Source organism: Vollenhovia emeryi, unplaced genomic scaffold, assembly GCF_000949405.1.
Source record: "Vollenhovia emeryi isolate VEMERY1.0 unplaced genomic scaffold, V.emery_V1.0 DF939149.1, whole genome shotgun sequence".
Classification (NCBI taxonomy): Eukaryota; Metazoa; Arthropoda; class Insecta; order Hymenoptera; family Formicidae; genus Vollenhovia; species Vollenhovia emeryi.
Genome location: NW_011967217.1, coordinates 1164397 through 1178189, shown reverse-complemented (window position 1 = coordinate 1178189; position 13793 = coordinate 1164397). Strand labels below are relative to the sequence as shown.

Below are 13793 nucleotides of genomic sequence, written 5' to 3'. Positions count from 1 at the left end.
ACGGCGTTACGTAGAGAGAGTGGACATACACATACACATTTCTTAAATGTGTACTCGTGTGTTTAAAATATATCAAAGTTTATGTTCTGTACGATTAAAGTAATACTTTATGATTAAAGTAAATACCTCACTTTTGCAATATAGTACTGTTTTGTACACTTTTTTTATATTTGGTCATATTATCTACCCCAAATTTAATATGGCCAAAACGCATACTTTCAGATTCTTTTTTTTTCTTCGAATATGGATAGATTTTAATTGATCAAAACATTTTGTCATCAAAGCTTATTAAATACACTAGAATTCAGAAAGTTACAAAATAAAAAAACCAGCGGTTTGAAAATTATGACTCAAATCAAAACTATGGCCATAATACCTGCCTTTACCCTATGTCGAAGTTCGCGAAATGTACGCAATAAGAATACGAAGAAATATCATACATATATTATTATTTAAATTATGCGTTCGTTTATTCGCTTTTCAATAATTTCGACCGCTACGTTGATATTTTTCATGGCATAATTTGTTACTTATTTAAAGCAACGTTTTCGTTGATAACTCGCACGTTTATGCAATTGATTTCAGGGTCGCATCGACAAGTGGAACATTCTACGGGGAGGAACATGTCGATTTATACAAATATCGCACGACCAAGATGACGTCGGATAAGCAAACGAGCTCGTCCTCCTGGCTGTTACGATCATGCAAAAGAAGCCGGTTTAAAATAGAATTGTTATACTTCATATTGGGATATTTGTTGACGTATTGCTCGGCTAGAAACAATCCTCCCAGATTTCTCATAGACGGACAAACGGAAATTGTCCTCAGATTGAAGGAGGGGCCTGAGACACCGATTGGTAAAGATAATGAACGCATCCTTGATGGAAAAGATTTCGCTATTCTCAAAGAACGGATATCAGTTAAATTGTCATTTTGTACATGACTGCTTTTATTAAGCAAACACAGCGGATGAAACTTTACGATCGATTAATTCATAGTGAAAGAACACGGGCGCGTCTTCATGCATACTTGCGCCGGTTCACGGATCACAAAACTTATTACTAGTTTAACGCACCGATTTTCAAGCACCGTTGTATAAACCGTTGCTTTGTTTTTAACACGCGAATGAACTAGCGAAAATTAATACTTTTCTTTCGCTCTCATTCTCTTTCTTACGAATCTTTCTATTTAGGTACTTACGAGTTAGAGAAGTTATAAAAGTTATTCTTTAGATAATTTCTGTTAACTTAAAAGGAATACAATTACTGAATTTCTTCTTGTTGTTTTGTTTTACTTTGCGTTTTTCACTTCTATTGATTATAAATAAAGACCATGCATTTATTAAAAAATGATTTACAGGTAGTCTAATTTACAAGCTCAGGGGCACTGACCCAGATAACGATATACTGACTTTTGGAGTTCGAGATCAACCTGGAAGTGATGTGATTCGTGTCGAAAATTTCGGTTTCAGCGAAGCTAGCATTTATTTAAATAAGCTGCTGGACAGAGAGGTAACCTAAACTCTACGTTCTAAATAATTTTTTATCTATCAAAATTATTAAAAGGCACTTATAGCAAAAAAAAAAGAGAATATTTTCTAAGTTATCGCATCAAAAATTATCGCAAAGTGGAAACTAGATTTTCGCAATAAGTCGTTTTAATAACAATCACAAAGTTTGTCAAGTACGAGCCATTAAGCGACACAACGAAAGGAACGAGAATAACGCAGGAAGAGATACCGCAATAATTCTTACGTTGTCCCAACACTGTTATTTCTGTTTTGCACGTGCCATTTACCTTTTCTTCGGATCGCAGCTTCAATATTACAGTCCAACAAACCATTAAAGAGAAATTTAAGTATCAGCAGCGGAGACAAACGTAATTTACCGATCATCTTTACAAGGATTTACTTCGCAAAGCTGTCATCATCAGCGCACACATAAAATAACGCATCCGAAATCAACTTTCTACCATCGATGACGGTGCTCGCGTTCGAATCATAATAATCATCGCGCGCGGTGCAATGTTTCCTCAATCTCGATATATCAAACAATTTGTATATACGAGGTCTTTTAAATATACCGTTTTATCAGCAGTTTATATCCAATTTCAGAATAGAAGCTTATATTATAATTTTATATACCGCGTCTTCTATGTACCTTAATGCAGATTTTACGTACGCGTGCAGTATTCTCAGTCTTTAAAGCCGGTATTCATAGCCAGATTTTACATTCAAGACTATCTTGAATTTATATAAAGGTACTGTATGGAACATTTCACTGGCTACACAGTTGGAAAATTTGTGTTTTCTTGTTAAAAAAAATGCCGGTTAAAATTTTTGTATTAAAAGTTTAACACATTCATGCGTTAACTTAACATATTACTCTTGTGTTAATTGACCTCAAATGTAAAATTATTAAAATAACTGAAAAGAAATGTTAAAACAACACAATGCGTACTTATTTTTTAATCTTACACAATGCATATGTTCTATATTATTAGTAACGAGATTTATCTGTTAAAATTTACAGAATAAAATGTTGATTTTATTCTATATAACTTTTGTAAAATGTAAAAATTTTTTAAATTCATTTTGTCATTAAAAATATGTTAATTTTACACAAAATTCATTTCAAATTATTTTGAGATTTGCATTTAGTTTGTGTTAAAATATTAACAGAGTATTAGCGTGATCATTTAACATATCCATATTATGTTAAATTAAGACAAAAATTTGTGTGGACCGTTTGGGACATGTGATATCTGTTAAATTTAACACAAATTTTTCAACTGTGTATGGAGTATCTAAAGATGATCTTAAAATGATCTTGAATATAAGATCTGGCTACGGATACCTAAATGCTTTTCGTAATGCGGCATAAAAATTAATAACATGGAACAAAAAAAAGTCAAAAATATATCTCGGAATCTGACAGGAATTGTAGATCGTCTAAAGTGGACTTAATCTAATATTAAACGTATCGTCTGCGCTTTATCAGGCAAGAGATGAATACGCACTCGTGTTAACACTGACGGATGGAAGACTGGGGGAGGGAAACTTCATCACGCAAAGTCTGCTGCTTCTGGTCGAGGACATTAATGACAATGTCCCGATATTCCGTCCACATCCTACCTCGTTAACACTCCGGGAGGATTCACGCCCGGGTGTTTTAACAACGGTGGAAGCTACCGACGCCGACTTGGGTGCTCATGGTCAAGTGGTGTATTACCTTCAGGAATTGGACGGCGATAACAACGTTTTCAGCATATCGACCGCCAATGGCAAGGGCGTTATACGCTTAGTGGGCTCTTTGGATTACGAACGGAAGTATCTGTATCAACTGCGGATCTTGGCTGTAGATCGTGCAATAAATGAAAAGGTACTTTCGTTTGTTCCTCATTAAATACGTTTTCCAGTGTATTTTTCTATCGCGATAAGAAAAACGGGCGCGGTTATTATTTTCGTAAATATACCCGTGCACGTGTAATAAGCGTTTGTTGAAAGTTTGAAAAGTTATGAGGATATTATTTAACATCGCGCGTGGACATTGCGTAGATAAAACCCGTATGACCTATGATTGCGCTGAATAGTTCAATGACTTTTCCCTGTAAAGCCAAGCGCAGTGAAGGGTGAACAATGCCAGAAGATAATCATCTTCATAAGCGTCGTTACAGTTATTTATTATAGCCATTTCTTTGAGGCAACTTCCTGTAAGGTAGTTTGCTTGTACTTAATTATTCTGAATAAATGCTTAACCGTTCTCTCCCGGCCAGGTAAATACGGGAACAACGGCAATTTTGATCAAAGTACAGGATGTGGAGGACCAACCGCCGGAATTCACAGCCATGACGCCTGTCGCAAGGATCAGCGAAAATGTCAGAATCGGCACGTCTGTTTTGCAAGGTCAGCATTACATCCCGCGAGTAAAGCAACTGTTTCCAATTTGCGGGATCTAATTTTAAGTGTAATTTAACGTAATGCCAGAATAAATGAATATACAACGAAATTCATTTATAATGAACGAGGCTGCTTAATTAAGACGAGTAATTAATTAGAATTTTGTAATGGGGCAATTTGCAGCCAATTAATATAGAATTTCATTTTTCGACATACTTCGACACATCCAGACGCACGCAACGATATACGCGCGTACACGCGGGTGTAAAACTTCTGTTTTTAAACGCTGCAACAATTATAAATCTAAGCGATCTCGCTCTAATAATCGCATAATCGTGATGCATGCTCTGCTCTATTATGACGGAAGAATAACGCGAGAAAGGTGCGATCGCTATGAGCTATGATCCGTTGTTCCTTCATTACTGTTCTTTAAAACTAGGATAGCCATAAAGTGGCACCCTCAGGCGTCGGGCAGCTGAATGAACTGTGATCGTACATTTTGTTTTGCAAACTCGCCTGACATATCGGATTAATTTTATTGAGAGCAATTTGAAAGCTTAATGAAAATGACTAATTATACACGAATACTAATCCCTCCTTTTAATAGAAATTTGTATAATTAGCTAATTAGTAATTTAAAAAATTATTAAATCCACTTAAAAAATTTAACCAAACTTTAATTGGATACGGAAATTATAATTTGTTATTATGATTTGTCCAAATCTTTACTTTGCGAGAAAATTAAAACCGTGTAGTTTTAACAAACCGGGAAAAGGAAGTGAGATTAAATCGTTACATTTTTTACGATTTAATCTTGTCTTCTTGATTTATTAAAATCGCGCAATCTTGTTCTTTTTGGGGTACAAAGTGTTTTGAAAAATTGTAATATATATTTTCTTGTTCAAGACAAGAACAAGTTTTATTCTCCAACTATTGAACGTCAATTGCTTTCGGGGACTACCGTGACGTCCGATATTTTCAGTGATTGCGGGAGACTCCGTATATAAAATTTGGTGGCTCTAATGATTCGACAATAAATCTCATTGCAGTTCGTGCTGTGGATGGTGATAAGGGGATAAACAACAAAGTGACTTATAGTATTACGAAGGGACCGAGATATCTGTTCGATATTGACGCGACTTCCGGCCTCGTATTCACGAGAGCGCAATTGGATAGAGAGGCTGAGGAGAATAGCGATGGCACTTTCATCCTCGAGATTACAGTTAAGGAAGTATCGAAGATTAATCCGCCGCCGTCTGTCAGTACCGAGGTGACCATCATTCTTACCGACGTAAATGATGAAACGCCGACATTTCGAAGCGCGCTGTACCATGCCGAAATAAATGAGAATGCGCCGGAAAATACACCAGTCAACTTTATTGGCGACGCCGTGCCAGAAGTCTTTGATCACGACTTGGTAAGTTGAGAACAGTGAGAAAATTGTTTCAATTTTCCAAATAGAATTTTCACCCACGCGCCCCGAGAAAAATATTGCTCTCTTGCAACATAATTTTCGAATTTTACGAATGCTTCTTGCAAGTGCAGCGAATTTCCTTTCAGGGCTCCAATGGCACGTTTCGAATATTCATCGAAGGCGACGGTGGGATATTTGACGTGACACCGTTTCGCGGGATTAACGAGGCGCCGTTTTTAATACGCGTTAAGGATTCGAGCAAACTGGATTTTGAAAAAATATCCGGTAAAGCCGCAGATCATTTGCCTCATTATAATTAAAGCTAGCTGCTGTACTGCAGATTTTTATATTGAAACACTAACGTTACGTTTTGTGCCACGCCACGTGCGAAACTTACGAATTTGATTCTTGCAGTGGTGAACTTCACTCTCGTCGCGAAAGAAATCACGCCGGTTTCGCCCAAGTATAGCGCGGTGCCGGTCACGGTGTTCGTAAAGGATCAAAATGACAATTATCCCGAATTCACGAAAGGTGTCTACGAGGTGTCGGTACCAGAGAACTGCGACGAGGGAACGACCGTGGCTTGGGTACAGGCACTGGACGGAGACAGCGGTAACTTTGGAACGCGTGGAATACGATACACAACTTCAGGCGGTAGCATCGCACATGCGTAAGATAATTAATCAAAATAATTAATAAGATTCACAAGGCTCTAATGTGAAATTATTATTTCGTCTTGGCTCTTACTCCTTTGCTACTTCGTATTTAAATCAAAATAATTCTTAAAATTACGTCAGCCTTTACTTTATAATACAATTTCGTCTTACACGAGAAGACTAGAATAATAAATTGATGAAACATAAAAATAATACCATGAGAACCACACGATAGTAAATTGATGTTTCAACAGGTCAATTTATTTATCCAATTAATTTTTGCCATAGATTGACGATGGACCCTCTCACCGGCGTGATAACGGTCAAGCATCCTGGGCCCAGTTTCGATCGAGAATTAGCGGCTCGGCATTATCTCACCGTCGAGGCGCGAGACAATCTTGGAAAAGGGAATCACAACGCCGCGCAACTAATAGTTAATATCGACGACGTTAACGACAACGCTCCTATATTCCTGCAAAATAAATACGAGGCGGTGCTGTTGGAGAACGAGGATCACTTTGAGTCGCCTCTGATCGTCGAGGCGTCCGACAACGATTTGAACGGTGAGGCAGCGCGTTTATTAAAGAAAATTAAGTAACGAACGAAACAAACCCCCGTCTGCGACGTGTCACGTTTACGTATCTGTACAGGGACGCGAAACAGCGAGATAGTCTATGCCCTGGTGTCAAGCGAGTTCTCCCGAAATTTTACCATCGATCCGAAACGTGGGGTTGTCACACCCGCCCGTCCCCTGGATTACGAGGCTCTGCCTATCAATCAGGGACACAAAGAAACGATTATACGTCAATTAAGATTGACAGTGAGAGCCAGAGATCTGGGTATACCGAGTCTGTCTTCTGACGTTCCTCTCATCATTTACCTGAGAGACGTTAACGATAATGCCCCCGCTTTCGAAAGGGCTTTGTACAAGAGAAACATTCCCGAAGATTTGCCAGGGGGCACAAGCGTCGTGCAGGTACGTACGCTTATAACATTATACGTCGCCGAGTTGTGGATATAAATTTCCGAATTGTGTGAAAAATTAAGAGAGAGGAAGACAAGTTAATTAAATGTTGTCGCGTTGCTAAATAAAGAATTGCTCGTACAGGTGAAGGCTTGGGACAAAGACTTGGCGTCGCCGAATAACAAGTTAGTTTATCGAATTCAGAGCGGAGCCGGGGACAAGTTTGTAATTAGCCCCGAGACAGGCGTGATCCGAGTTGCGCCGGGCTCGAACTTGGACCCGGATCTCACGTCGCCGAAAACCACGAGGTACAACTTAAACGTTATCGCCATCGACAGCGGCACGGAAATTCAACGGACGGCCGAGGTACTCGTGAATATCACGATCCTAGACGTGAATAATAAACCGCCCGTTTTCATCGATCCCGGGACTGTCACTATAAGAGAAAACACTCAGGTACGTATTTTAGAGGCCTGTCTGCTGATGTCTCAATTCTATCAATAAACAAATGACTTTAGGTCGGTGCCTACGTTCATCGCATAGTGGCGCAGGATCCGGACGTAGCCCCGATTCTACGTTATCGCGTGGATCCCAATTCATCGGAGGCACGAAACGAGGAGGGCACTTTGATCAAGGTGCAAGAATACGACTATCTAGCAGCGCTGGAGTTAAATGCGCTGGACGGCTTGCTACGCATAATAAAACTATTAGATAGGGAGCGAGTGGAAACCATCAGACTGGGACTTATAGTCGAGGACTTGGCCGCAATAAGAGGCTTACAAACGGCATCCGGTTAGTTTTAAAAGTAGTTTTACGTCTGCAAATGACGAGGTCTTTCTTCAAATCTTTCCGCAAGCAAGTTTTCGAAACATTTCCGCAACTTTTCTGTCGGAAAAGTGTCTTATGAAAGCGCCTTACTAAACTAATAATGAAAACAATGTTCGCAGCCACGCTGAGTATAATTATCGAGGACGAGAACGACAATAATCCAAAGTTTCGGAGGCCATTTTACAGACGTTCCGTCACTGAAAACAGTAAAAATGGTGTCAATATCGTTAGCATTGTTGCCGACGACGCCGATAAAAATCGTAGCATTACGTATTCCTTACAAGGCCCGAGAGAGATCACTGATCTCGTGCATTTAGATCATGAGACCGGAGAGATGGTCGTCGCCAACAAAATCGACAGAGAAATGTACTCGTGGCTGAATTTAACTGTTAAAGCCACGGACTCTGGTATTCCACCCCGGTAAGAGATTATACAATTTTATAATTGTTAGGTTATTATATTATGTAAATGTTTCTGCATTAATTCCTCTGAACGTCCACAATTCTCTTTTCACCTCGTTGCATTCTTATATTTAAATTTAAACATAATGTAAATGTGCGAGTAATCAAATAATAATTTCCCATTAAACGAAATTAACAATTTAGTCAAACTGTTTAAATTTCGTAGATCAAGTTTTTCGGAATTGTATGTCCAAGTGTTGGATGAAAACGACAATAATCCGTATTTCCTGTCGAACGTCAGTAACGTAACTGTTATGGAGAATTCAAAAATTGGCACGGAAATCACTGTAATACAGGCGGCAGATTCTGACAGCGGGGACTACGGAAAAATCACTTATCTCTTGGACAGAATGTCATCTCAGGTAGAAAAAGCTAATAGATAAGAGTTGCCTTTTGTTTGTAATAATACAAACACAGAAATCTTTATAATGTTTCGACACGTACTTGTTACTTTGCAACGCGCTCTAGCAATATCTAGTTTCATTGTTCGTTCAATAGCCGGCGTAAGATTTTATATATTTATTATTCCAATCGACTGTTCCTTTCAACAGGGGACTTTTGCTATTCACCCAGAAACGGGATCGTTAACAGTGGCAGACGTCCTGGACTGGGAGACTAGACATAATTATGTTCTGGTCATAGAAGCGTGGGACAATTATCAGTTTGGTTATACGGCGGGGGAGTCTCGAAACGCGTTTAAGCAAATCCAGTATGCAATCCCTCGAATCAATGAAAATATTACCTTTCATAATTTAATTGTAAAATCGCCTCGGTAGTGTCATCGTAAAGCAGACGATATTGTTTTAGGGTTACAGTCATCGATGTGAATGACAATGCTCCGAAAATGGATATACCTCAAGACTGCGTCTCGATATCTGAATTTCATGACGTACGGGACTTGATTTATATTATAAAAGTGAAGGACGCTGACGACCCGACAACACCGAATGGACGCGTTATAATCAGGATCACTTCGGGCAACGAGTTAGGTGCGCAATCAACTTTTGAGTGTCGCTCGAAACATAATTTTCCGCAATGTAGAATATAAATGTGTCGTGCACATTTTGAAATGTAAATACGATTGAGTGAAATTCCGATACACCGGCACAGCAAAAACAATTACCTTAGTTTTGAAAATATCAAGTGCACGTACAATAGATTTCGCGCGAAATAATGTCGATAAAATTTTGGTCAGCAGGTTTATTTATATTGGAACAAACTGATTACTGGACGGCAAAGATAAAAGCTGCGCAGCCATTGAGAGGAAAATTTGGGAATTACACGTTAAACGTCGAAGCACGCGATCTGGGAACGCCATCCAATAAGGATAATGGAATTTTGAAAATTTGCGTCACGGATTACAACGATAATCCCCCTTTGTTCGTCAGTCCCCAGCACAACACCACCATCCGCGTTCCAGAGGTTCGTGTTTCCGGCCAATTTGCATAATACTGTATTCCTAATGCGCACGAAGCGGCGTTAATGATGTAACATAACGAAACGATTTCAGAACATAACAGTAGGAAGCCCGATTATTCAAATTGAGGCGAGAGATGCCGATACGGGATTAAACGGCGATGTGCATTATCGCTTGAAGCAGGATCTCGCGGGCCACTGGAAGACCTTCCGCATCGACGAGAAAACCGGCGAGATATCTTTAAAGTCGCCGCTCGATAGAGAGACTCAAAAGTTGTACGAGGTATGCAAACGCGCACAGCAAGACTTGAATTATTTCCAGAGACTTTTGTGAATAAAACTGACCGTTTCTACCGTAGATACGCATCGAAGCATACGATTTGGGTACCCCGACGCCTCTAAGTTCAGACCTCGATCTAATTATTTATGTGCGCAACATCAACGATTTCGAGCCACAGTTTTCAGTGAACGCTTTTAACGTTAACTTCACGGAGGAGCAGCCACCGGGATCGGAGACGGTGTTGCTTCCGGAAACGTTTGACAATGACGACGTTGACGAGCTGGAAGATCCTCCCACTCAAGTGTGTTACTTTATAGTTGGCGGAAACGACGACGGACTATTCGTTTTAGACATTTACAAGCATGAACTTGGCGTAAGTCGCTTACTAAATGATATTATTGCCCGAATACGTTATCCAATATGTTATTCGAGAGTTCATGTACAGATATTTCCTAGTTTACGTCGTGATTTGAGGAGAATTGATATCATTTATCGTTTAGACCGCTAAATTGCTGGACAGAGAACAGCAACAGGAACATAAATTGCTTATTAAAGCAACGGAGGATTGCAAGACCGTGCCGGGAAACGAAACGACATTCGACAAGACTGACGCCACTTTACTACAAGTCGTCGTAAGGGTTGACGACGTTAACGATAACGCACCGCAATTTATTAAAGACGTTTTCACGGGTGGCGTTACCACCGAAGCCGACTTTGGCACGCAATTTATGCAAGTGAAGGTAACTTTATATACACTGAAAAAAATTTCTGGTTGAATATGGACGAATCAGATAATTCCTTTAGGATTTACCAGAATTCCTGTAAACCTACAGAAATTCTGGTAAATCCTAAAGGAATTCTGGTAAATCCTAAAGAAATTATCTGATTCGTCCATATTCAACCAGCAATTTTTTTCAGTGTATATATAAATTTTTTTTATACATACTAGTGACGCGCTCTAAACAGCATCACTAATCTTTCCTTATGTAAACCCTCTTAGCGTTGCGTCTTTGAATATTATAATTAGAGAAAAGTCCTCTATTATAAGATAGGTTTCTAATATGAGACAGCAGGTTTTCAACGCCCAAATTCAATCACAAATCTTTTTTCGCAACGATTACACGATCTAACAATGAATTTTCCACTAAACGGACTTCGAAGGCAAGAAATTCACGGTCGAATCGACTGATGATGCCTATTAATTTAACAGAAACCCCCCTGTCCCATGTTAGAATCCCATCTCATAATGGGAGACTTCCCTCTAGTGGTATTAATTAGTGTTTCATCTGAAACTCTAATTGCAGGCAGTTGATGTGGACGCTGGCGACAATGCTGTACTCGGTTATTATCAAGTGGGCAAAATTCACATGACGTTAACCGAGGGCTTCGAAGATATGCACCTGCAGCCTTTTCTGGTAAATAAGGATGACGGGGCAGTGAGTCTGAATTTCGATCCTCAACGAGGGATGAAGGGCTACTTTGATTTCATGGTATTCTTAAATATAAAATATTGAGTAGCGTATGTGTAATATTGTGTTATAAAATTTTGTATGAACGTAGATACTCGTTAACGATACGCATGGCTTGCAAGACACTGCGAGGATTTTTATCTATCTACTGCGGGAGGATCAGCGGGTTCGTTTTGTTCTCCGTCAACATCCGCCAGAAGTCAGAAGTCGAATAGAGACTTTTCGAGAGTAAGTGCAGTGTCTCGCACTCGCGTTATCGAGCAAAAAGTTGTAAATTTTTCTTAAGAGAGAAATAACGTTGCACGACAAGTTATGAAAATAGTAATAGATATTTATAAGAAAATTAATGATGGTTTATTAATAAGATTTTGTCATTGTAACGTGCAGATCTTGTGCAAAGTATGTCAAAGTAGAATATTTCTGACAACTTTTTACATTTAATTTCTCTAAATCGTTAATTAGTGCGATGAAACACACCTAACTCTAAAATAACATCTGATAGATGTCTAAGCTGACACATCTCAATTTTACATTCGCAGAGTCTTGGGTAACGTCACTAGCGCAATAATTAACGTTGACGAGTATAAGGTTCACGAAAATCAAGACGGTTCTGTAGATAGAACGAAAACAGATTTATATTTGCACCTCGTGAATCGCCGGGACAATTCGATCCTCGAAGTATCCGAGGTCCTCGAGTTGGTCGACAGGAACATCGAGAAACTCGACAATCTATTCAAGGAGTTCAACGTCCTCGATACGCAGCCAGCGAAGCCTGAACCGATTGTACAGTACGAACAAGCTGGGACGACTTTCTGGCTTCTCACGTTGACCCTATTTCTCGGAGCTCTACTGATTCTGTGTGTCGCTTTATGTTTGTCCCAAAGAGCGTCTTTTCGAAGGCAACTGAAAGCGGCGAACGCATCGCCGTTCGGTAACTTGAAATGCAAATAACCGCTTCTACCAATTCTACTCCTCGCCCTCTGGCTATTGCCCGTCTTATTAGAACCTTTGTCAAGTTAATGCCCTGCTTTTAGAACTGATACAGTCAATGTAACTGATATAGTTTTGACCATTTCATCAAAGTTTTAGAATTTACGACGCAATTCGAAAAGACTTCTAACAATTGAATATGCGCAAGAGAATATTTCTGATCATTTTCGTCGCAATGTTATTTTCAACATCACAATATCTATTTTAATGTCACATCTTAAAGGTGCGTCGGACTCGGAATTTATCAGAAGTCCTGGCCGCGTCCCGAACACGAACAAACACAGCGTCGAAGGGTCGAATCCCATATGGATGCACGCTTACGAAAACGAATGGTTCAAGAGCGACGAGTCGTACAGCCATACGTCCGAAAGGGATTCACTCGACGAGAACGCGCTTAATAACGAAGAGATGATGAACGAAGCTAATACAAACCAAAGAGCTGAGGATAAACCATATTACATAGAGCCAAGAATTTCAACTATCTCTAGGTATGGAGCTACTCTTGTGATAAGTTACAGCTTATTCTTGATTGCAACCGATAGAACTTTGGTGAATTGAAAATAAATCATTCAAAATATTTTCATAACAATTAAGACGATTGCATTTTTCTCTTTTTCGCGTGCACGCCATTTCAAAATTTCGACTAATTGATATTATATTTCAAATATTTTACGTTTCCAATGCGATATCGTTGCATCGAATACGCACAATGCGTGACATATAATCCATGTATAATATACATTTATTATTACATTATACATTTGTGTTATTACAGTGTGGAGAGTATCGACATTGAAAATAATTTTAACAGAAATTCACCGATTTACTCAGGACAAAATGCGATCGTCAATCCCCTAGGAAAAAAGATCGAAACAACGGAATTATAGCAAATCAATAAGTATTGAGGTCACGCGTGATTCACGCTACCTATGCCACTGAATGTTCTTTAGATGCAGAAATAAAACCCGGGATTATTTTGTAAATAATACGTTGCGTAAACGAACTAGAAAATAGAATACCTCCTCATCGACTGTTGTAACTTTATAGAAGATGCAAGATTCCTGCAAATTATTTATTGTAACAAATTTAGCATGAAAAAAAGTACTTAACTCACAATTGATATATATTTCTATGAACGAAATGTGTGACAAGAGAGATATCTTAGCGTAACGAATGCCGAGTTGTTTTTTAACAATTTAATTTTTATCTTAATATCAGTCAACGTCGACTGCTTGCACAACGACTCATTGTACAACAAATTTTTGTACACCTTTGTATTTTTTATAGACAAATAAATGATTTTTTTCAGTAAGCTCCGTATTCCTATTTCCCTGAACAACATCCTTTTCGGCTTAAAAAGACGAAGTGGAGGCGTGCGCCTAACGGGCGCAGTTAAACGCATTGATTATTTTTACGA

General features: G+C 39.0%; 2 protein-coding genes across 2 annotated transcripts in view; one reads left to right on the top strand and one right to left on the bottom strand.

Moving 5' to 3' along the window:
- LOC105565763 (tensin-1-like) overlaps positions 1–13793 on the bottom strand; it is a 137491-nt gene that overhangs the window by 102986 nt on the left and 20712 nt on the right. The window lies entirely within an intron of this gene.
- On the top strand, positions 629–13641 carry LOC105565764 (cadherin-23). Its single transcript, XM_012019221.1, has 24 exons — positions 629–857; positions 1360–1511; positions 3000–3380; positions 3775–3904; positions 4948–5315; positions 5459–5597; positions 5727–5982; positions 6257–6531; positions 6619–6944; positions 7077–7388; positions 7451–7724; positions 7880–8180; positions 8388–8583; positions 8773–8930; positions 9029–9210; positions 9420–9643; positions 9732–9920; positions 9997–10290; positions 10418–10657; positions 11222–11407; positions 11478–11614; positions 11926–12317; positions 12600–12864; positions 13152–13641. The coding sequence occupies exons 1-24, from the start codon at positions 656–658 to the stop codon at positions 13261–13263; spliced, it is 5691 nt and encodes a 1896-aa protein (XP_011874611.1). The 5' UTR covers positions 629–655; the 3' UTR covers positions 13264–13641.